At 41.6% G+C, this 25408-nt stretch overlaps 3 protein-coding genes across 6 annotated transcripts in view; all 3 read right to left on the bottom strand.

Moving 5' to 3' along the window:
* Positions 1 to 195: 195 nt before the first annotated feature.
* On the bottom strand, positions 196 to 4730 carry LOC308310802 (scavenger receptor cysteine-rich domain-containing group B protein-like). Its single transcript, XM_080757236.1, has 5 exons — positions 4510 to 4730; positions 4034 to 4066; positions 3624 to 3923; positions 1895 to 2206; positions 196 to 278 (listed from the first exon to the last, which is right to left on the bottom strand). Exons 3-5 carry the CDS (start codon positions 3865 to 3867, stop codon positions 265 to 267), a joined length of 570 nt encoding a protein of 189 aa, XP_080613362.1. The 5' UTR covers positions 3868 to 3923; positions 4034 to 4066; positions 4510 to 4730; the 3' UTR covers positions 196 to 264.
* Positions 4030 to 8357, bottom strand: LOC308310583 (cell adhesion molecule CEACAM6-like; the record flags this gene model as incomplete). Its single annotated transcript, XM_080756969.1, has 5 exons — positions 8335 to 8357; positions 6397 to 6648; positions 5767 to 6024; positions 4628 to 4789; positions 4030 to 4109 (listed from the first exon to the last, which is right to left on the bottom strand). The coding sequence occupies exons 1-5, from the start codon at positions 8351 to 8353 to the stop codon at positions 4030 to 4032; spliced, it is 771 nt and encodes a 256-aa protein (XP_080613095.1). The 5' UTR covers positions 8354 to 8357.
* A 5821-nt stretch (positions 8358 to 14178) lies between these two features.
* LOC308311254 (antigen WC1.1-like) overlaps positions 14179 to 25408 on the bottom strand; it is a 28640-nt gene continuing 17410 nt past the window's right edge. For 2 of the 4 annotated variants that reach the window (XM_080757901.1, XM_080757899.1), the window contains 7 exons: positions 24173 to 24196; positions 23882 to 23991; positions 23666 to 23788; positions 22087 to 22274; positions 21236 to 21435; positions 20920 to 21129; positions 17654 to 19404 (listed from right to left, as the gene is read on the bottom strand). In XM_080757901.1, the coding sequence (XP_080614027.1) occupies positions 19268 to 19404; positions 20920 to 21129; positions 21236 to 21435; positions 22087 to 22274; positions 23666 to 23788; positions 23882 to 23991; positions 24173 to 24196 (992 nt within the window). In that variant the 3' untranslated portion in view covers positions 17654 to 19267. Of the gene's footprint in view, positions 14210 to 16392; positions 16497 to 17653; positions 19405 to 20919; positions 21130 to 21235; positions 21436 to 22086; positions 22275 to 23665; positions 23789 to 23881; positions 23992 to 24172; positions 24197 to 25408 lie in introns of those variants that run through there. The other 2 variants (XR_013963613.1, XM_080757900.1) reach the window with 2 other exon arrangements.

The following is a 25408-nucleotide window of genomic DNA, read 5'->3' on the forward strand; positions in this document are numbered from 1 at the left end:
TGTCATCAACCTAACAACCAAGTGCATCCGAGTAGGAGAAACCTAAAGCACAATCACTTCAATTAAAAATGGAAATTAAGTGAACAGGGCAAATTCCATGCCATGGTTAAAGGAGAATTCCATGCTAGAAGGCTTTCTTACCTTTATTTGTAGTTGTTATGTCCCCACCAAAGAGGTCCCCACCAAAGAGGTCCAGGTGTTATTTTGTGCAAAAGTGCATCCCCCAGCGCTTCGCCTGAGGAGTCTGGCCGTTGAACACAGAGGTCATAGCGTCTCGCCTGTGACATGAGTTGGGTTGAAATGCAAACTTTAGTAGATTTCTTCTATTTGTCCTGACTGTGCATGGCAATTGAGACAACTGACACATCGCTCACCCAATACTGCATAATTATACCCTGGTAACATAATTCAATATTAGTTACAACAGTATACTCACCAAAAAATAGACGGATACAAGACCAGGGTGTTGATTTTCCAAAAATGTGAAGATTTATTATACAGTTGTAGTTGCACACAAAAATGATATAATCCAAAAAATAAAGAAAAATATAAAGTCGTTTAGCAAAACTGGAGATATTCGGCAAATTACTACTAAGTTTCTAAAACTGGGCTATCTACTTTCTTTGAAAAGCTTAGAGCATCCTCTGTGATCTGGTACCTCTCCTATCCCCTCCGGACTGAAGACTGGAACCCTGAACCCTCTGCCCTGAGGGGTTTTATACTGTATGTTCCTGAGGAGGAGGTAACCTTTGTTTGTTTTTTTGCTTTTTTTACCATGCTTTGATATTTTTGGAAGATGGCTGGCGCCAAATAACTCACTATGGCTTAGTGAGGGAAAAACAGACACACATTCTTATGCCAACTCCTATTTATTTATGGGCCTTTACTTATCAACTAAAGAGATCTAAGGACCTTCTACCATGTCCTTTACAAACACACCTCCTACAAACATTACATTTTAGCATTAAAACTAAATCAAAACACAATACTGTCTCTAAGAATCCAGGGAGGCTAAAATAACATCATCCCTACTTTATATTAAAACTTGTATTTTTACTTAACCTGTTTAGGCTTACACCTCATGTTGTCATATGATCACATGAGCAACCTGGAATCAAACTTCTACATCCCTTTTTCAATTCAATTTGTAAACTATTAAAAACAAAACAGTTAATAATCATTATATCAGTTTCAGAGGTGAAAACAAAAACAACACACAATAAAATGAACTCATAGTGTCTGTCTAGTGGCTATAGCGCCCAGCCGCTCCTCAAAAACAATGTTATATTGCTTAATCTTTTGTAGTCGCTATTCATTGATTCACTGGAATACCTTTGGAAAAAAAAATCTCACTGTTATATTGCATATTGATATGCGATTAAAATGTGATTAATTGAGATCAATTAATTATAAGGCCTCTAATTAGATTATAATTTTTAATCGAGTCCCAGTCATATTATTTACTTTTTATTTTATTTAGTTACTTAGAGTTGAGCTTAACAATAATGTGTTTTTCTTTACAATTCAAAACATTAGCTTAAATTAATGATCATACAGCACTCTGTGCTGAAAATAGGAGGTTTTAAAAAATATCCATTGAATCGTATCAAAAATCGTATCGAATCGTGCCCTTAACATCGAAAGTTGAATTGAATCGTGGATTAGGCGAATCGGGACAGCCTAATGATTTGCTCAATGCTCAGACACTTGACACTATGACGTAAAATTCTCCATTCATTGTGGAGTTTGTTTAAGACTAAATGTGTGGACGGTAACCAAAAGCTGGATGTAGGAGGGGCTAGTGCCCCTCAAAAACAAACATGGTGGTTGTCATGGTGATGTCACTTCCATGAGTTGGACAGTGTGAAGAGTTTCATTCAGGTCATCACCTCACCTGTGACAGTGAGATGGAGGAAGTCGCTCTTAGAGGAGACGTTACGATCGAAAACATTGACGTGATAAACACAGCTGTAGGTCCCTTGGTGGGTGTGGTCTGCTGCAGCAAACAGGAAGTTGGCAGAGTGATTGACGGCTGGCTGGGTGTGGTTGGGTCCAGTGAGCTGGAAGGAGCCTCCGGGGTGCTGTGGCTGGACGGAGCAGCTGATGGTGAAGCTGGAACCCTCCATCACCTGCTGCTGCCCCTGCTGCTGGCCCTCGGAAACCCCCTTCGTGGAAGGGGAGAGGCTGATGACTGGCTTAAACAGATCTGTAACGAGACAGGTGGTTGGCTGAAACAGCGGATCTGTAACAACTAAGACAGGTGGTTGGCTGAAACAGCTGATCTGTAACAAGACAGGTGATTGGCTGAAACGGCAGATCTGTAACAAGACAGGTGTTTGGCTGAAACAGCTGATCTGTAACAAGACAGGTGATTTAAGAACCAATAACTTGCAAGAAGGTTATATTTGTCTAAGGGTGCATGGAGGCACACTGTCGTGGCAAGAGGCGTCTAGAGCAGGCGTCTCTTCCTGGTTTTCAAACAGCTGGTCTCAAAGGGCACCTATACGGACGTATAAGTGTTTCTCTCTCTCAATTCAATGCAATTTAAACTAGAACTGCACTCTAGTCGAGTGCCTACTTGCTTGTTGCACACTAGCAGGCCATATGGCCTATAGTGCGCAAGCAGAGCGCGCAAGTACTGTCGACCGCTACAAACTGTCAAATCTCCGCTTCTCTGTGAAGGAACGTTTGAAATGTTGAATTATTAGGTTTAGCTATTTGCTACCTACCTACTTTATGCATGTAAAAAAAATAGTATTATGAAGTATGGTACAAGTTTCTACCAAAAAAAAAAAAAACATCGATATCTGATGAAAAAAAAAGGTATATAAACTGAAATTAAATATGTTATCACGTATACAGTATAATTATTTAATTATTTATTGCTTTAAATTGACTTAATATTGGACTATAGTGATATTAATACTAAATGCCTCTGTGTATATGTATTTTTTAAGTTGATTAGCGGTATACTGTGGTTACTTTGCGCCACTTTTGATGCGTATGCACCGTCCCAGCATATGACGTCAGGGTATAACTGGTATAACTAGCTCTCAATGACGTAATAAAGATATGGATTAAAGTACCCAATGCCAGAGTGTAATTGGTTTTCGATGGTGACGTAATGACGATATTATGTTTTAGTGTCGGGAGGATTAAAGGTATTGCTCCTATGTATACAGTAATCTGGCACCACTGCCGTATCAGGCACAAGTAGTCATTACGTCATTTGCTGGGACGGTGCATATGCATCGAACATAGTTCTGGGCGAAACTAGTACTTGCGCGCTCTGCTTGCGCAAGTAATGAAGGTGAAGTAAAACTGAAATGCACTAAATCGCGGCGAGTTGGTAAACTGGCGAGTTCTCCGGATACCTTTCAGAGCCTGTGTGCCCCCAGTCACAGTGTTTGGATCAGGCTTATAGTCCTCCCCTTCAACCGTAACACCATGGGTGACCCTACCGGCATCACTCTCAGGTTCATTGGAACACACAAGCCTTTCCACAACTACAAGGTGACAATCCATGGAAAGATACAGGACGGATTTACAGACATACGGACAAAATGACAGTATAGACAGTATATATCGGTGTCAGTGTTGTGTTGAAGTTATTGTTTTGTTACCTGAACAGATCACCTCCAGTCTGTCCCCAGAGCTACCAGCCTGCCTTGTTACACACTTCTCCAGTGCAGATTCAGATCCAACGCAAGAAGTAATCCACCATACAGGTTGACGTCCAGAACTGGACCTCCACGTTGTGTGAAGAGCAGAGCCACAGCCCAGCTGTTTACACACCACAGATGACGACGTCAGGTTCCAGCTAGATGTCAAATCAGCCGCTGGTCTCCAATCGCCCTGGTGTTTCATTTCCACTTGACCAGCACAGTTACTGCTTCCTCCCACCAACCTGACATCGCCAGGCTCTGTACAGAGACAATAGCATACGTAATAAAACATGTAATATTACTTTGATGAGAAGAAATTGTTGTTTTAGCTTACAATGATGTGTAGTTGTTTGTTCATGTTTGACTACCTGCTGTGTGGAGTGTTGGTTGAACCTGGAGAGCTGAAGGGAACAATGATCAGATTAATGAGGTTGAGTGCAACAGCTAGTACGTGGAAGCATGTTTGAGACCAAAGGAGGAATGTTTTTATGTTGTACCACAAACCACTTCCAGTATAAATACCAACATGGGAAATGTTCAAATAAGTTTAGAAATAGTGAAAATAGCAGATTTTAAAAATTGATTAAAAGCCTGTGGAAATATTTTTGTCGGTTTCCTAAGCCAATAATTTAATGACCAGCGGTGGTTCCCTATGGAGACACAAATGAGACTCTTTGTGTCTCTATGGGATGAGTAACAAAGTCCATTTTGTGGGTCAACTATCCCTATTTTTGACAATGTAGTCCTTTCAAGAGAATGTAAAACAGAACAGTAATTAGGCAATAGTGTAACTTGCAGTGTAAACATGATGCACAGTTCATTCATTATTGAAGCAGAGACTTACCATCTTGAACATGAAGATGCACTTCTATGTATGAATCAGCCAGCCAGAAACTCTCTCTGATGTTCTAATGATTTTCCTGCGTTTCTCAAACTGATTCTATCGCTTACTACAGTTTCACCAGACTCTGCCTTGATAGTGTCTTCTTTACCACATGGACTTCTACAGAGGTACTTTGGAGAGTCCATAGTGTTGGTCCAGACATCCCAGTTTGCGCACCGGAAATACACTTTTCCCCCAACATGGCCTGTTATGCTGATAGGCTTCTCCGCAGTACTCAAGACTGCAACGCAAGAGATAAGCAACAAAACAGTATGACACACAACTTATTGACAACATGATGTGAGGAGTGTATTTTTGCAGAAGGTTTCTAGATGCTCTACTGCAGTTACACCAGTGGTTCCCAAATATTTTAGTACATGACCCAAAAGAGAAATGTCTCCCAGCGGGACCCAAACTGGTGTAAGATAGTGAAAAGCATAGCATCTACGAGCTTGTAGATCTGCTATTTTCACCGTCACGTTCGCTTAAAAGTTACATTTGTGAATTGACTTTAAAAACGTTCCGGGGTGTTCACATAAGCCAGAGTAGATGATAATATGACCTGTGGGAACTGGTCTCAGCTGCACTCCGCCCGCTTCCCACTGGCTCTCTCGGGTCCCATGCTTACCTGGCGGCGTGTTGCCTAGCGACATGCCACAGACCAAAATATATTTTTGATAGTGAAATATCCCATTAAGAAGTAGTGAAAAAGCTGATCTCCAAGCTCGCAACACGGCGCTTGTAGATCTGCAAACGTCTCTCTTTTGGGCCAAGACTTGAACAGTTTGTAAACCAGTGGTTCCCAAAGTGGGGTCCGGGGACCCCTAGGGGTCCTTGAGGGAGTTCCAGGAGGGTCCCCAGCTAAATGATAGTTAGGATGGGTCTGTAACTCAGAGAGTGTACAAATGGACCCTAACGGGTCTATTTGGTTCCATTTGTACACTCTCAGAGTTCAATTAAGTTTGATTTTACAATATGTATTAGGGTCCCTGAGATAGAAATGCCATTAACTAAGGGGCCATAGCCTAAATCAGGTCAAACCGGGGGCCTTAGAACCGTAAAAACTTCTCTTATGGGGGTCCTTGGCATAATTATTTTCTAATGGGGGGTCCGCCAATCATTTTGGGGGTCCTTGACATGAAACAGTTTTGGAACCACTGTGTAAACTATATGAATTAATAATACAATTAAAAACTCACAATGAAACAAAAAACTCACAGTGTGCATCAACAGTGACTCCCGGTGAACTGGCTGTGGCGATGTTGTTCTTTGCCTGACAGTAGTACGTCCCACTGTCACTGGGCTGGACGTTAGAGATGGTAAAATACTGATTCTCTGCCACTATAGTTTTGTCTTTATAAATGACGTAACTCTGCGTTGGTGACCCACTGCTGCGGCAGTGGAAAGTGACCGAGCCTCCATTGGAAACACGAGCTGCTGGTGGATGTACGTCCAAAACGACATCCTTGGGACCATCTGTTGGAGAAACACGCACTTTCAGTGGTGGAAAGAGTACTCAATTGTTTTACTTAAGTAAAAGTACCAATACTGCAATTTAGAACTACTACGGACACACAGACACACAAAGCTGCGCATAGGAGGGGCTCAAAAACGGAGAAAACAAATAACCTAACAAGTTAAAGGAGAATTTTGGGCTAGAAGGCTTTCTTACCTTTATTTGTAGTTGTTAGGTCCCCATACATTATACAAATATATTATTGGCTATTTCCACTATCATAAGCTCTCATCTCAAACAACACCTGCAGGACCACTTTGGTGGGGACGTAACGACTACAAATAAAGGTAGGAAAGCCTTCTAGCCCAAAATTCTCCTTTAAGTTCACTTACACTGAACCTGTAGCTGGTGTGCTGATGATCTGCGTGATCCATGTCTGTTGGTCCCCTGACAGTAGTACCAGCCAGAGTCTGCCGGGGACACATTGTCCTTCACCATCTGAGGACCAGTGGAGATAGGTCCGCCGTCTTTGTACCAGGTGTAGGTGTCTACCGTTGAGTTGGCGACGTCCCTGCTGCAGGTCAGAGTCACTTTGCTGCCCTCGACAACTTCTCCCGGTGGATTGGCTGATAGCGAGGGGTGGCCTGTGGAGGCGTAAAGACGTATACGTCGTACACTAACGTGACTGACGTGCAGGATTTATAATTGGAGGTGAGAGTGTATTGCTCGCTAGGAATGAACAATGACAATTAATGCTTTGAATAATGTGCCGTTAAACATTGCACCAGATTTGGTCAAAATAATAAAATACTGGACACTATAGGCCTACTCATGAATAACATACATTCTCTCAAACTATGACACTGTGGACAATACGTGAACTGCACGCACGCACACAACATGGTGGGCACCTCAGAAGTGTTTTGTTGTCTTATTTCCTGACTCACGGAATTGTGTAATTATTCCGTCTGGAAACAGGCTATTATTAACATTAAGCTATGTTACAGTTTGAGTACTCTGGTGCAGATACCAGATGTATTTTAAATGCCCACATGACCCCCAAAGTAGCCCTTTATACTTGGTGCCATGCTATATGAGATTGTTGTAGATCTGCTATTGTCCAGCAATCTTTAACATTAGTGGAAATCTTTGAATGCTTTGTTTTAAAGGCGCAGTGAAATGAAAAATAAGTTTTTCACACTTTTAGACCATATCCGTGGTCATCATATGGGCATACCTAACAATGGATGCCAAAACAATGGGAAAATTCTCATTTCTGTGTGTTTTTATATCAAAGGTCCATAAAAACGATTGTATTATTTATTTATTAAAACGAAAACGTGCTGCGTGATGACGTGTAGAGGTACACATCGATAAAAGCCAATAAAAATGAAGCTCACATGTTTAATTCCCCATGTCTGCGCATCCATGCAACACAGCTGCTTCTGATTACAGATTTCTCAGTTTTTATTTCCATTCAAGATAACATTCAGACAGTGTATTACTCGGTTTCAACTTAATCATCACGCTAAAATATGTTTCTGAAAACATTATAGGGTAGAAATAAGCCACATAACAGTAAACTGGTTGTGCTGGGCGACCGTCTGATTTATAAACAAACAACACCACGCTGTTGCGCATAGCATTAGCCACCGTCCCTAGCTACCGTCCCATCGCCTGAAGGGATGCGACACTCTGATTGGTTCAGAAACTTCAGACCGGTGTTTCATGTGGAAACACCATTTTCATGTTGTACACCATTTCCGTTTCACTGCGCCTTTAACACACATTTTCCACACAAATATTTGCTTCTGCTGGTCCCTGGTGGTACAACATATGTTCCCTGGTAAAACATATGTTCATATGGGAGTCCCTTGTACAAGATATTTTCAGATGGGGGTACCTGGTACAAGATATTTTCAGATGTATTTATGTATCAATTTGTGGGTCCTTGACATGAACATGTTTGAGAACCACAGGTATTAGACTTAGGATAGGTATAGGTATGTAAGGTTTCAGTTGGGTTTAAACTAGGTAGGGTATACTCGTTTACGTATTAAACTTTAATTGGAAGGTACGCAGGTTTTTAGTTTTAAACTAGAACACTTTTATGGTCACTGTGTTTTCGTCATGTTGTTATTGTGGTGTTTTTTGTGTGTTGGGGAAACGGATGGAAATGAGCTTCTAGCTAAATCCTGCGTGTTTACATGAGACCATGTTCAGGTGATTGAATTCACATTCATGTATCGAATGTTCATTCATGTGCATTGAGACAGACAGACAGACAGACAGACAGACAGACAGACAGACAGACAGACAGTGTGCGTTACCTGAACAGATCAGCGCCATACTGTAGGAGGAAGTACGAGTCCACATTGGTCCACACTCCTTCAGTAAAGATTCAGATCCAACGCAGTTAGATTTAATAAACCATGTCGGTCGATCCGTAGGACCACGTCTATTTGTTTTTGTAGAAACAGCAGAGCCACAGTCTAGTTGTCTGCACACGACAGATGATGCCTCGTGGTTCCAGGAAGACCAAGGATTCACTGGTCTCCATTCTCTCTGGTGTTTCATCTCCAGTCTACCAGTACATTGGCTGGCTCCCCCCACCAACCTGACATCACCAGGCTCTGTACACAGACAATAGAATAAGCATTAACACATTGAATACGCCAACGTGCATCAAAATAAAGGCCGCTATAGTGCCAGAGTAGTCTGATCGCTTTTACTCTGAAAGCCATGAACCGGAAATACTTTCTTAAAAAAATTGACTTGACAAAGTGAGCTCATAATCCCCGATCATCTTAATATATTTATATAAACTCCAAAAAGCGTTCATATTTTGCGGGAGAGACGGATGAGGAGCAGAAACGCAGCGCCAGCATATCGATCCATTCATCACCACGGAGAGCGCCCTGGATGAGGAGATACGAGTCATTCTTTCCGCCGCGCTAACATGGGAGTCAATGACAAGCTAATATTTGCACAGAGCGTTAGCATACGGCAAGCGAAAAGCGAAATGCCAAAAAAAAAATAGGAATAATTCTGAATATTATTATCTCGCCCCGCGTCGTTTGGACGTCGCTAGGACGTCCACAGACGTCTAAGGTATTACTCGTTTCTGATCCTTATGACGTTTCCAGACGTGTTTTGTACAGAATGTGTTAAGAACTGTAGTGTTCCTTACAGTATAGAACCCTTGGGAATACAGTGAACTAAATATAGGATTTAACTTAAGTGCTTAAAAAGGTCAAATCACTTTGACTGTAAACTGATAATCAAACCTATAGTGTAGGTTGTCTTTTACCTGAGCAGGTGAGTTCAACAGTCTTGTCAGGTGAGCAGGTGGTGTTTCTGGTTGAGTCTGAGGTTATACAGTCCAGGAGAGCAGACTCGTTGCCTTCACACTGGAACTCTTTGGTCCACATTGGAGCCTTCACTTCACCATAGAACGCCTCCGGGAGGACTGAAGCCCCACAGCCAAGCTCCCTACAGACTACTTCTGCATCCTGTTGGTCAAAATTACCTTGACACACCGAGACCCACGACTGATCAGACTTTACCTCCACTCTGCCTGAACACAAACCACTCCCATTCACCAACCTCAATGACTCTGGGGAGGGAGGAAGGGGGAGGGAGAGAGAGAGAGAGAGAGAGAGAGAGAGAGAGAGAGAGAGAGAGAGAGAGAGAGAGAGAGAGAGAGAGAGAGAGAACATGTAAGGACTTTTAGACCTCTTAATACAAAATAATCTATTGCTTCATCAAAAGTAATCAACAAACTGGTCAAACATTGGCCAAAAACACAAGACAGAAAAGAAAAGAAAAGAATAGAATCACCACACACTCACGCGAGACAGACAGACAGACAATATAGATTAGGATTAGTGTCATCATTGTTGAGTCATCGATTGTTACCTGAACAGATCAGCCCCAGTCTGAGGGGGGTAGGAGAACTCCAGTAAGGCCGTATTGGTCCACACTCCCTCAGTGAAGATTCAGATCCGAAACAGAGAGACGTGTCCCACCATACGGATTCACCTGCAGACCCACGTCTCTCTTCTGTGTAAACGGCAGAGCCACAGCCCAGTTGTCTACACACGACAGAAGACGACGCGTGGGTCCAGTCAGAGAAAGGAACCACTGGTCTCCATTCTCTCTGTGTCGTGTTGTTGACATGTCTCACCTCCACTAAACCAGTACAGCGGCTGGCGCCTCCCACCAACCTGACATCATCAGACTCTGTACACAGACAATAGCATGAACAGTTATGAAGTAATATCACTTTGATTAGAAGAGAACGATAACGATCTACAATATTCGTTTTTGAGCGGTGCTATACACTCCAAAGTGTGGAGTTGTCTATGTCTAACCCATATGGAGTCAGTTCAGTCTCAAAAGATTCACAGTAAATAACACAGATTTGTAACTCACAAGTTCAGATTTGCAACTCACGTGAGTGAATTTGTGTTTCACATTTGTGTTTTGTATCCACAAGTTCAGATTTGTGTTTTGTATCTGTGTTTTGTATCTGTGTTTCGCATATGTGTTTTGTATTTGTGTTTAGTATTTGTGTTTTGTATTTGTGTTTTGTATCTGTAATTCGCATCTGTGTTTTGTATCCGTGTTTCGCATCTGTGTTTTGTATTTGCGTTTTGTATCTGTAATTTGCATCTTTGTTTTGTATCCGTGTTTCGCAGCTGTGTTTGAAACACAAATACAAAACACAGATGTGAAACACGGATACAAAACACAGATGCAGATTACAGATACAAAACGCAAATACAAAACACAAATACAAAACACAGATGCGAAACACGGATACAAAACACAAATCTGAACTTGTGGATACAAAAGACAAATGTGAACCTGTGAGTTCACTCACGTGAGTTGCAAATCTGAACTTGTGAGTTACAAATCTGTGAGACCTTTGAGACTACTTTTGAGACTCTTCTGACGTTGGGCGTTAACGAACATCATCATTGGCTGAGGGAATCTGTCAATCATTCTGATTGACAGATTCCTCGGCCAATCAGATCGGTCCGCCTTCAGCCAATCCTATGGCTCCTTACATTGTGAGGGGGGGGGCTCCTTTTGCACTGCATCGATGCTTGGAAGAGCTTCAGTTAAAATTAATATTAATATTAAAATGAGGAGCATCTTCAATATTAAATATATAAAATATCAAATATTATAATATTATAATATTATAATATTATAATATTCAATATTAAATATATATATATATATAGTCTATATAACATTTTAATATATTATTATTATAATTCACAATAGTGATATTCAAACTATTCAAATCATTAAGGTTATAGGGTTAATTTAATATATCATCCACTTGTGTTATCAATCTCTTAAAGGTGCTGTAAGAGAATCTTTCGCTTAATAACCCCAGGCTACATATTCTGGGGGAACATTAGCATTAATTAACATAAAATAGCCGATCTACAAGCTCACAATGCAATAATGCATTGCGATGTGAGCTTGTAGATCGGCTATTTTTTGGCAAAGAAATCAGTAAAATAATAGTCTTGTAAAGAAGTGGTTCCCAATATGGGGTCCGGGGACCCTCATGGGGTCCGGGGACCCTCATGTGAAGTCTCTTATCATCTTACAACATCGAGGAGGGAATTCGGTATAGCTATGATTAGGTGATGTAATGATGTAAAACAAACATTAAAATGAAAATCTCTTCATTGTTAATTACATTTAATGTTTGTGTTAGGGACAAGCTGGTAAAATGTCCCTTCATGGCGTTTTTGAGGGGTGCTAGCCCCTCCTATGGTTTAATGTTTGGTTTTAGTTCAATGTTTGTTTTAAAAACCCCATTGACAATGAAAGCAAAATTTACGTCATCTTGTCCCTAACAAACATTACATGCCATTAAAGAGAATTTAATGTTTGTTTTGACAGTTTGTTTTACATCACCATTACATCACCTATAATCAACATGAGTTAGACTTTATATTATTAGCGCCCCTCACTTCACACGGGTGTGATTTTTAAAACAAACATTGAACTAAAAACAAACATTAAACCTGTAAAATAAAATTGTTGCTAAAAAGCAACACTGTTGTGTCTGACCCTCTAAGACCCAGTGTTGCTTTTTAGCAACAATTTTATTTATATATATATATATATATATATATATATATATATATATATAAAAGGAGGGGCTAGCACCCCTCAAAAACACCATTGACAATGAAGGGAAATTTTACCAGCTTGTCCCTAACACAAACATTAAATGCAATTAACAAAGAGATTTTAATGTTTGTTTTACATCATCATTACATCACCTAATCATATAGCTATACCGAATTCCCTCCTCGATGTTGTAAGATAATAAGAGTGCCCCTCACTTCACATGGGTGTGATTGTTTTTTGTATTACATTAACCACATGCAATATCATGTACAGGGTACCCCAGAACTAAACTACCTTATTCCCTGTACCAACAGAAGGCTTTAACAAAACTGAAAGGTTATACTTAAACTTGACACTTATTAGCCCGCGGACCCCCATTTGAAAAGATATGCCAGGGTCGGGACCCCCATAAGAGAAGATTATAGCAGTGATTCTCAACCCGTTTAATTTCAAGGACCCCCCAGTTTGACATGCATTATGCATTTCTATCTCTGGGACCCTCAATTTATTTTGTAAAATCTATGTTGATTTTACTCTGAGAGTGTGCAAATGGAACCAAATGGAAACAAACGGGTCCATTTGGTTCCATTTGTACACTCTAAGTGTTACAGACCTGCAAGGGTCCATTTGGTTCCAAAATATCATTTAGCTGGGGACCCCCTGAAACTGCAATGACCCATGGGGGTCCCCGGACCCCATATTGGGAACCACTTCTTTACAAGACTATTATTTTACTGATTTCTTTGCCTCAAAATAGCCAATCTACAAGCTCACATCGCAATGCATTATTGTATTGTGAGCTTGTAGATCAGCTATTTTATGTTAATTAATGCTAATGTTCCCCCAGAATAATATGTAGCCTGGGGTTATTAAGCGAAAGATTCTCTTACAGCACCTTTAAGAGATTGATAACACAAGTGGATGATATATTAAATTAACCCTATAACCTTAATGATTTGAATAGTTTGAATATCACTATTGTGAATTATAATAATAATCTATTAAAATGTTATATAGACTATATATATATATATATATATATATTTAATATTGAATATTATAATATTTGATATTTTATATATTTAATATTGAAGATGCTCCTCATTTTAATATTAATATTAATTTTAACTGAAGCTCTTCCAAGCATCGATGCAGTGCAAAAGGAGCCCCCCCCCTCACAATGTATAGGATTGGAGGAATCCTAATCCTATCCTGTGGAGGAATCTGTCAATCAGAATGATTGACAGATTCCCTCAGCCAATGATGACGTTCGTTAACGCCCAACGTCAGAAGAGTCTCAAAAATAGTCTCAAAGGTCTCACAGATTTGTAACTCACAAGTTCAGATTTGCAACTCACGTGAGTGAACTCACAGGTTCACATTTGTCTTTTGTATCCACAAGTTCAGATTTGTGTTTTGTATCCGTGTTTCGCATCTGTGTTTTGTATTTGTGTTTTGTATTTGCGTTTTGTATCTGTAATCTGCATCTGTGTTTTGTATCCGTGTTTCACATCTGTGTTTTGTATTTGTGTTTCAAACACAGATGCGAAACACGGATACAAAACACAGATGCAAATTACAGATACAAAACGCAAATACAAAACACAGATGCGAAACACGGATACAAAACACAAATGCGAATTACAGATACAAAACACAAATACAAAACACAAATACAAAACACAAATACAAAACACAGATGCGAAACACAGATACAAAACACAGATACAAAACACAAATCTGAACTTGTGGATACAAAACACAAATGTGAAACACAAATTCACTCACGTGAGTTGCAAATCTGAACTTGTGAGTTACAAATCTGTGTTATTTACTGTGAATCTTTTGAGACTGAACTGACTCCATAAACCCACCCTGTGACGTCATGTGGCATCCCCCCCCCCCACCCCTCAACTCATCAAAGACACATCAGTGTGATTTTTTGTTTACCAGTTGTGTGGAGAGCACAGAGAGGTGCAGAGAAAAGCAGCAGGTAGGTCCCAACCAGCCACAGAGCCATCTTCATCCTGTCTGCTGCGTCAGCTGCACAATGCACACACGTACACAAGCACACGCACGCACATCATGTATCATATTAACAGGGACCCTTGGTGGTGAACAAATGCTGAAGTGGCATTTGTTTCCAAACAATAATGTTCCAAGATTTCTAATAGCCACATTCGCCAGTTTGACACAGGTTTTGAGATGACACGTAATGCACAGGTGGGGCACACTGTATTTGTAGGCTATATCCAAGGGCAGAAACTGGACCACAGTACTCACAGACACAGACTCCGAGGCAGCGATTATGTTGGCAGTGGAGTTTAGTGAAAGAAATTGCAGTACAGGAAATGCACACAAAAACGAAATAAAAAGTAGTCATTTTCTTGCACAAACACTGTACAGAAATGTCTTTTGTAATGTTGTCTGATGATAATTGCGGTCAAAACTGTCGAGTTCCACGAGTCAAACTATACGTCTCCAAATCCCTCTTTTCCTCATCTTGCATAACAAAATAATTCCCCTCCTCAGCTGCGCATCATAAAGCATTAATTCAAACTTCAGGGGGCGCTCTTTACTAACTGCGAAACAGTTATATAAGCATTGAAAGCTGCTCACCAACATTATACTTAAATGCAATAATAAGACAATAATGAAAACAAGAAAAATATGAATTGCACATTTTAACCACTTTGGCTCTTACAAATGCTATTGCGTCTGGTAGTCTGTTCTGTACTGTTACACTAAAACTCAGCTTCCCATCATGCACCTATGCAGTGTGAAGCTCGAAAGCGCCACTGTTGGTAAACCACATACATACAGGGACATCGATATACGGACATTGGAGTGGCTGCACCACTCAAAAACACAAGTAGAAGTAACTCTGCGTGTGCGCGCGCGCGTGTGTGTGTGTGTGTGTGTGTGCGTGCGTGCACAACAGAGTGCAAAGTACCTAGCCTATAACAAACACAACAGCAAGATTAGTGAGGTTGAGGTACATGCTAGATGCTGTGTTAGGATATCAAATGGAACAATAAAGACTATACTAATCATTGTATGTATTCTGCACAGAGTGACCTCGGTACATAGAAACAGATATATGGAATATTCTGACCATTTCAAATCAATTGATTTTGATTGTATTGCTTTGTGGAAAGCATGTTTTTCTCATGTCGATAAAGCCAATTGAATTGTGCCATAATGTGACATGTCACATGTCAAACTAGGGGTTATTTATTTAAATGATGCTTTAAAAGTAGCATGTGACATGTCAAACTAGGGGTTATTCATGATTCTGAATCCATTGCAAGCATTCATTTTGCACGAAAAACAATCCTTGAGCTAAATTCGGCCATATAGCCACTTGCCCAACATGACCTCATCCTCATCACATTTGTGAAGATGGCATGTGGCCGTTTTTAATATGCCATTTTGAATGTTATTTGGATGACCCTATAAGGATCATAAAAAAACCTTGAACAATTACTATTGCGGTTTCTTTTGAAGTGTTTAGCTTAGATTGACTGGCCTACAAATCAAACAGGCGTCTATGCCAGAATGAGGCAGAATAACAAATCACTCTATAGTCTATAATGATAATAATAATTATTTATTATTATTATTATTAAACAGAGTAACACATATAGCTACTATGTGTAATTATGTACATCATTGTGTCTTTGATTGGTCTCTCTCCCTTCCCTTTCTCTTAACTAAAGCGATAGAACTTTACTCCTGTAAACCTGTGATGTGTAATTTTAAATGGAAAATATCTCACCTTTAAGACAAGAGCAGTATCCCTTCTTGTCGCCTTATACTGCTCTCTCTCTGCGTGCGTGTGTGTGTCTCCCTCTCTCTCTCAATGTGTCCTGCAATGGCAATGCATGCCTATATATCTATACTAGTCTCTCAAGACAGACTGTTGACTCACTGTTCTTATAAGAACTATTGGCCTCTCTGCCTATGATATCTAAACATGTTGTATTTGGACTTTTGGATATAAGGTAAACAATGAACCTAACTGTCTAAACAACATTGCACAACGGCAGGTTACAACACTTTTTTTTGTTGTTTTTCTTCTTTGTAATTATTTGTTTGGTCCAAAATATTGTGTGTGTTGTCATGATTTGTCACGACAAGAGTTGGCTTCGTACGACACGTACTAACCCCTGCTCTATAGCCCATGGGTGCTGGACAAATGGCAATACAAGGAGAAAATAACAGTCCTGTACCTCTTCTCACAACATTGACGACACATCAGGTTCTTCATAAACTGACATTTATTCGGGCATTCTTCTCATCCCTCAGTTGTTCCACCATGCCGTGAGAACTGTATGTTCACACAAAATAATAAACGATAATCAACAAATTACATAACAGTACATAATATTGATCAAACAAATTAAAATACAAAAGTACAATTACATGTAGAAATGCATGATGCACACAACAAAGAGAGATATAGGCCTATACCTCGTTGGCCGCTTGTTGTGTAAAAGAGGTTCTTCATTCCTCTTGAGTTGCATACAAGTATGTAACCAGTAACCACCCTTTAGAATGTCTTTGACCGTCTGTCCTTGGCATTCAGACGTGTTTAAATAACTTTGGCAGTGCGATGTAACACTAGCTGCAAGTGTACAGAGCCTCCTTAGTTACACCAGAATCCGAGTGAGTGAGACAAAAATGTTTGCACCACCTGTGTGCAATGCCGATACAATCATGCATCAATCAATCAATCAATCATGGTGTAGCTAGCTACTGACAGATAGGGAACTTTGTTCTGCCTCAGAAAGTTATCACGTCATGTTTTTACATTTTTAACCTCATATAAAATCAATAATGAACCACTTGTGTATTGTGTATCATGAGTCATTCATGACATTATTATGAATTATGCTTTATGAACTTTTGACCATGAATTTTTGTATTTGAGCAATTTTAGTATTTTATAGTAAGCATTTTAATGACAGCACTTAGGCCTGGGCTATACGTACTCAATCTTTAATAAAACGGATATTTTCGTACTCCGTTGTCGTATGGGCAGGGGCCCATATGACAAAGATATCTGTGTCCACACATACAACCCAAAACGATCATTTTTGACTCCAACAAGCATGCCATGCCAGTAGGTGGCGATAAGAAATATGTAACGCAATAGAAAAATGTTCTGAGCATGCGCGGTGAGCTGGTTTTCTTGGAGAAATCCCCCACGTAACCCGGTAGTACGTGCAGACAGGGCTCCGTCTAGTGAGCAACTTTATAACTCACGTTCTAATATAAACACATACCCAGTTTTCCCAGCTGCCTTGCTAGCCTACTGGACTACTACGCACACTTGTAATATATGCTTTGCTTTTCTGGTTCGCGCCCCACTGCCGCCACTGTTTTTAATAGTTTTTGGATTAAGGTTGCATTAAAAAGACTGGATTAAGGTTGGTGAAGGATGTGTTGCTCCCCTGCTTGCATACATAACCGCAAGCAGGGGAGCAACGCATCCTTCACCAACCTTAATCCAAAAACTATTAAAAAGTCTGCGGTTGTAAAAACAACGGAGGCAGCGGGGCGCGAACCAGCGAAGCGAAGAAAAGCAAACATTTCAAGTCTGCGTAGTAGTCCACTAGGCTAGCGAGGCAGCTGGCAGAATCGGGTTTGAGTTACATGTATTAGATGGTGAGGACGGTGGGTGGCGCTAGCTGCCATCGTGTTTGTTGTCGTTTCTATTGTAACCTCGCGTTCACCCCGGAAGTTGTTCGTTTTTCAACCCATGAACTGATGCGCATGCTCAGTGTTAAAAGCAACAAAACGAATATGCGCGACTAGGGAGGTGACGTCATCCTTCCTCAAAAACTCCGTTTTGCATGACTACACAGCTCCACCATCCGGATCTTTTCGAAAATCTCCACTTATTTATCCGTTGCCAAAAACCTCCGTTTGAGTGGCCGAAAACGCCGTTTGCGTCTGGCTGAAAGGCCCAAACGCACATAGAAATGTGCGTTTCAAAAAACACCCAGAGTCGTGTAGCTGTACTCTTACAGTCTGCAACACTGGTTTCTACTCTTCTTCAGGAATACTACAGCTTCCACTGTGATAGGCTAATGAGTGGTGACTAGAACCACCTGAGCTCTGTGATAGGCTAATGAGCGGTGACTAGAACCACCTGAGCTCTGTGATAGGCTAATGAGCGGTGACTAGAACCACCTGAGCTCTGTGATAGGCTAATGAGCGGTGACTAGAACCACCTGAGCTCTGTGATAGGCTAATGAGCGGTGACTAGAACCACCTGAGCTCATACCAATCAACATGTAACCATTTCTCCAACATAAGGCAATAGTATACACGCATAACAAGTTTGCATAATGAATCCCAAATAACAAGATATAGCCCTACAAAATAGATAAAATTAATACGCACAACACTAGTCTAAGAGATCAGGGATCCAGTACAGGACACAAATAGGTAGCAGTTAATCCCATTTCATTATAAGTTTTCATGGTAAGTTACTTATTACTTTTTTTTTCTTTTACATTTTGTTACATTTTGTTTTTGGTTTTAAAGGAGATATCGTTGGGAAGTCCCAAACAAACCTACTGGCAGGGAAGCCGAACAGGGCCAGAGTATATACTGTATATCTCTCAACCAATTGTGTCCCAAACTGTGGACAAAATGGCTACAAGAGAGAAGATATTGAATTAAGAGGACTAGTAGATTTTCACACTGGGGTCCTTAAACATCACAGTCCTTAAACATCAGATCACCTACAGAGACCATAGAAGGAATGAGAAATGTGATGTGAGTCACTCAACATTACAGTGTAGGGCCCATTGAAATACGGTATGGGTTCAAAACAACATGTAAAGGGAGACATTACCCAAAATTGTACTCTGGTATACACTACTGGACAAGGCTCTCGCCATAGTAGTAGTACTAGGCTATACAGTATATCATTGGGCACCCTCTTGAATTCTTATAGGTGACCTCAAGCTACAAGAATCACTTTACATTTACTGACGAAACCACGTTCACCCCCACAGCTCCCGGACTATAAAGTCAGACAGCGTAACACAAGTGAGGCTGAGGTGAATCACCTGGCTGGCAGTGCAGTTAGTAGGTCATGCACTGCTTGTTGTCAGCTGTCAAATAGGAGTCTGTGCGACAGGAACACTTGTAGCCCCCTCCAGGTGAGAGCAGACACAGGTGACTGCAGCCTCCATTGTTGGTCTGACATGGATGACCAGACACTGCATGGGTAAAGAAAACATGCACACATGGAAGGAATAATGAGAACACACACCAAATATGTTACAACAGTGCTTTTTAAACCTGTTGTAACCCAAGACATCAAGACTCAACATCATAAGGCACACCAGTCTTTCTTTCCTTATTATTATTATTATTATTATTAATAGAATTTCGGCTCATCCCAGTTACGTTGCAGCGTAATATGGGAAGAAGGAAATTGCGGGAGTTGACAGACACTTCATGTTGCAGCTTTGTTTGTAAACCCAGTATTGTGTAGAAACGGATGGGTTATTAATTATTATTATCTGTTGTTGCGCGCACATTCACACTCACACACACACACACACACACACACACACACACAGGTTACTTTGAATATGTGGTGGGACTGGGAAATAAATGAGATGAGAGGTGGTGTGTGTGTGGCTGGCTGGCCATCGTAGACACACACACTCGTAGAGAGAGAGCGAGAGATGCGCCCTGTGTGGGTCTCGCGTTTGTATCACGGCATCCTGCACGTGCATGTCAAAATTAATTGGAATAAAAAAACACATGTATCGGGTCTGGATCACATCTTGGTGAACTCTTGCAGTGTGTGATCCCTGGTCAGCGATCAATCGTTTAGTGTGAAAGCCACAAAAATATAATGCCAGCCGATAATAAAAAAAGAGACTCCTGCAGTGTGAAATGCACAACGATCTGATGACTCGCCGACAACTTTAAAACTCCTATAGTGTGTAGGGGCCATTACACGACGTGGTGTTTGTCGATGGTGAGGTGGAGAGCTTGCCTGTCCGGCACAGCAGCCAGAGGGGGAGGGGGCTGACTTAGGATGAGCTGGTGTGGAGCAGAGGCAGCGAGGTTGGACATTGAGGGGTCGGAAATCATCCCGGTCGCGTGGTTCATGTAACGCGCGTGTCACTGTGAAGGCCGCAGACTACAATGCGCCATTGGACTGGCCCCATGAAGTGAACGGAGTTGGCGTAACTGGGCAAAGTGATGACGATTTTGACGTAGGCTGGTGGTCTTGCGCAAGAATGTGTTTCCATATAAATGGGTATTGTACTGTAAATATGACAGTTGCATGGATGCAAAGTAGTGGTTGATGTCTGGACAGGCATGCTGTTGGTGTTGTGCATGGTGAGATGTGTACAAACGGTGTGGTTTGGTAGGAGAAGGCGGACAAAGGATGGGGTTTTGCGCTGTCTATTAGTGTGGCAGAATTATTATTATTATTAATTATGTATTTATATATTATTATTATTTTGGTGGGTGGGGTTGAAAAACAAATAGCGCTGAAATAGCATATAGCCGATCTACAACTTCACCACAGTATACGTTACATTGTGACATGTTAGACCAAGACCTGCTATTTCGCGGTGGGGAATTGCGGCCTAAAAATGGAAGCAAGCGGCGTCCACACTTTTCATAACATATCAAATAATACAATTACATTACATTAAATACAGCACGTAGAGTAATAATGAGAGTGTTACAGCAGGCGGTATACAGACCCTCAGGTTGTCTGTTGGGGTGGTAGATGCGGATGTCGTATGTTAAGGACGGGTGGTGGATGTCGATGAGTCTGGTCCTGTCGATGCCATGAGTCTTGTTGGCTCTGTCGATGGAGCTGGCCTCCAACTGCGTCGATGGCGCCCTCTGTGTCCAGTAGATGTGATCCTCAAACACAGTAATAGCCATGATGTTGTGCTGACCCTCGACAACTATACAGACGCACATACAGAACCAAAAGATTCACAGTGCAGTAAAATGCAGTAACGGGATGTATTAAAATCTGTGTGTGCGTGCATGCGTGGGTGCAAGACAGACCTGTGTGTCTGTCGGTTCCATCCAGGTTGGCACACTCAATGCGTGTCCTCCCATTGGTCCAGTAGATGCGATCATTGACGTAGTCTAACGTCAGGGAGCCTGGCCAGGAGAGCTTATCCTGCACGATGACCGTCGTGTCGGTGCCGTCCATCCCCATCCTCCCTATGTTGTTGTTATTTATGTCTGACCAGTACAAGTATCTGTCAGGGAGACACTGTGTCAGGGGTCACTATTCACAACTAATGCACATACTAATGTACAATAATGACTATAGTGGACATACAATATTGAAGAGTTCATACCAACTAAAATGAATGAATGAATGAATGAAATCCCCATCACTCTATCACTGTAGAAAAAAATCACACCCGTGTGAACTGAGTGGTGCAACTCCCCTCCCCCCCTCCCTTGTCCTCTCTCTCTCTGTCATTAGCAGGCAACAGTGCAGCACGTGCAGCACTATCTCTCTCTCTCTCTCTCTCTCTCTCTCTCTCTCTGTTTCTGGCACAACAGCACCCCTACTGGTATTAATAGTCATACTGGTGCTCATTAACATCACATACTGGCGGACACATACACTGTAGGTGAAACAACACATAGGTAGGTGAACACGGACATTGCTGTTCCTTGGAGTGGTTGCACCACTCAAAAACAGGGATCTGGGCAGGGAAACAAACCTGGTTCTGCCCCTCTTCGCACCCATTGGTTGCCGTTGTGTGGTTTGACAAAAATCCTTTCTCTCCATCCACTACCATTGAAATAACAGTGTTTATTCAGTTTCCCTGTGTCCGTGGTGTTTCACAGGATGCTTGATGAATTCAGTGTGAGGTTCATGATGATCTTGTTCTTACCCGTGGCGTACATCCACAGCTATGGCGTATGGGTTGGAGTTGATCAGGGCATGAGTGTTGACCAGGACTCTTGGGTACGACCCGTTTAGTTTGGCCACGCGTATGACACCCAAGCCACACAGGTAGAGGTTACCTCCCACCCAGTCAACAGCCAGACCCGAGATGCCACGCACGTGGTCGAAAATGACCTGTCAATGAACCATACATGCACTCATGAATATATATCTTCATTATTACATAATCGTCGGGGAGGAAACCGACTAAATCATTTTTTTGCATACATCATGAGTGCTATTGAACACCCTTTACGTCTGTGTGTTGGTTAAAAAAAAAAAATTAACCAATGGAAAGTAGTAAAAAGCGCTTCGGACAAAACCTCTTAACTCCATTGGACCCTCAAACTGTCTGCTAAAGCAACTCATTTAATATCCATTTGCTTCCCGTAGGACCTATAAAAACCAGCTAAAAGCCAACCAGGACCTATAAAAACCAGCAGTATCTCTTATCACTGTTATGGCGACGACATTAGCTTTACTGCTCATTCAAGCCTTTCCATGAATGTCTATCGGCCATCAAATGCAGAATCGGCAATTAAATGCAGAGAAAAGTTGCCCCAGACAAGGTTGCTGCAGATGTTGCCGACCACAAACATTTTATCCGACCCCAGAAACCTTGGAATTGTTTTAGATCAGGCTATATGATCGGGGTGCGCACGCTTTTCCGAAGCGGGGGGACATGCGATGCGATGCGAAAAAGCGTTGGTCCGACATGCTCTGCTCCCGTGCTTGCGGTTAGGGTTAGGTTAGGATTGAGGTTTCGGATCAATAGTATGTCGGAACTAAAGCCTGCACCCATATGATCCTGGATAAGCATGTTAACTCTGTGTGCAGTGCCTGTTTTTAATCACCTTCGCAATATCGCCAAACTTAGATCAGTTGTTGCATAGCCGGAGGTAGAAATTACCATCCATGCATTTCACGTCTGTATTACCGTCTGTAATTACCTTTTCACCTCTAAAACTCTAAATCATCATTAGACCGCCTGCAACTGGTCCATGAATGCTGCATCATCAGCGCAATAATGAGCGCATCTGCACTAAATTGAGCGTGGTGCCATGTGCAGGCACACAGAATCATAGCAGATCTATACTAGCTCACAACGCGTCGCAGCACGACATCACGTTGTGAGCATGTACAGCGGCCAGTTTGGGTGTGCTGTACAGGTACAACAATCTAAACTACACTGAGCACTGCATGACTATTCATTCGTCTCGAGCGGAGAGCTTCAGAGCCACTGCTGCACAGTGCGCACACAAACCAAACGAGTGAAGTGAACCGGTCCGAGACAGGTAGCTATGGCAAGTCACATAATGTGTAGGCTATACGTTTTATACAGTTAATTCCAAATAATTATTACGACTCACACAGGAACGAGGGGCCGTCAGCTCTCTCTCTCTCTCAGTCAGTCGAGTGTAATTTCACAATTTTCGTTGATTAATGGGTTATGAAAACAAAAGGTCACTATACAGCACCACTACAGGCTAGTGCGTTAGGCCCAATGTTGTCATTGTCACACTGACCTGGATGTCACTGCCGGTGATGTGCATGGCAAGGATCGACCCGTCATGCTGCTTCGACAGACCTATCCAGTAGATCATCTGCTGCTGATAGTCAAAGTCCAGAGCCCAAGCAGCCTCGAAGTCCTATCACACCACAGCAGTTGTGTTAGTCTCAGACTGGAATACATTCCAGCATGTCAAAAAGCAGTGTAGAATACGGTATAGGATTAGGCCTACATAGAATCTGTTGTGATGTCCAGTGGTTATCAACACTGTGGAGCTGGAGCCGTCCAGGCTGCTCATCATCAGGTTGCCCTGGTTGGCTAAGATGAGGAAGGGCTCCACCTCTGGATAAGGTGAGACATTACATTTGAGTTGGTTTACTTTTAAAAATACACAAAGCCAAAAGCAAGACTATCTCATTCCAAATAACTCTGTGCAGGCAGGCAGGCAGGCAGGCAGGCAGACAGACAGACAGACAGACAGACATACAGACAGACAGACAGACAGACAGACAGACCGACCGACCTGTGGTGTCGTGTGCCTGGAGACCTGTGGAGAGACATGACAAACTACATGAGCTTCAGTGTAACAACAGCTGGTTGGTTGTATTTGTGGTTTATCTGTTGAAATACAGGGGAAGCATGTCCTTCGATCGTTTCTCCTCTTCTTCACTGCTATTTATTTGCCCCAGGATGGGAATGAGTAACTGCTGAGTAATTTCCATCAGAGCTCAACATGAAATGAAAATAGCTGGCGAGCAATAGCTTGTTGTAAATTAACAGGTTGGCTCGCATTTTGTGATTTGGTCACACAGACCTTCAGTGCACAAACCTAGGAACATTAAGACTCTGGCACCCAGACTCTGGAATGACCTACCTCTGGCTTTAAGGCTAGCTAACTCAGTGTCAACTTTCAAGTCACATCTGAAAACATATTTGTACACTAAAGCCTTTTTCTTAAATGTATCTTGTTGCTCATTTTCTCATGTCCATGTATGTATAATATGCTTTTGGTTATATTATTGTCTTATTCTGTCAATGTTATGCATTTCATTTGATTGCTGTTGGTTATCCCTTGACACTTTGTAAACATTGTTTTCGAAAAGCGCTTTATAAATAAAGTTTATTATTATTATATTATTATTGAGAAGGAACATGCACGGGCGCATGGCACGGTCTCCGCCGGAACAGCAGAGGTGCTAGATAGAAAGCTCATAACGTGTGATTATTATATTATATATTATTATATATTCTTTTTACTATTTCACTTCAGGGTCAGCAACTCTCATGCACCTCTAGCACCTCTGCTGGAACACTCTTATCGTCACAGTTCGTGAGTTTCTTTTCTAGTACTAACCCTATCTCTAACTCTAACCTAAACATAACCGCAAGCAACTATTAGTATTATCGTATCCCTCACCAACCTTAATCCAAAAACTATTATCGTATCCCTCAGCAACCACAATCCAAAAACTATTATATTGTCCAGCGGGGGAAAAAAGTCAGCAGTTGTTGAAAAAGGGGGATTTGAACACGTGAAGCATGGATTGCAAGTCAGCATAGTAGTCCACTAGGCTAGCGAGGCATCTGGCAGAAAGGGGTTTTGTGTTTGTATTAGAAGGATGGCGGCGCTTTCCGTGGCTACTAATAGTAGGGCAGGGCTCGGCGGGGTAAAACGAGCGCTGCTTTCCTGAGCTATATTTTAGGAATAAAAAACTTGCCCACAGGAGACCGCCTCACGCCCCCATGCATGTTCCTTCTT

Source organism: Protomyctophum bolini, assembly GCF_963924005.1.
Source record: "Protomyctophum bolini genome assembly, chromosome: 23".
Lineage (NCBI taxonomy): Eukaryota > Metazoa > Chordata > Actinopteri > Myctophiformes > Myctophidae > Protomyctophum > Protomyctophum bolini.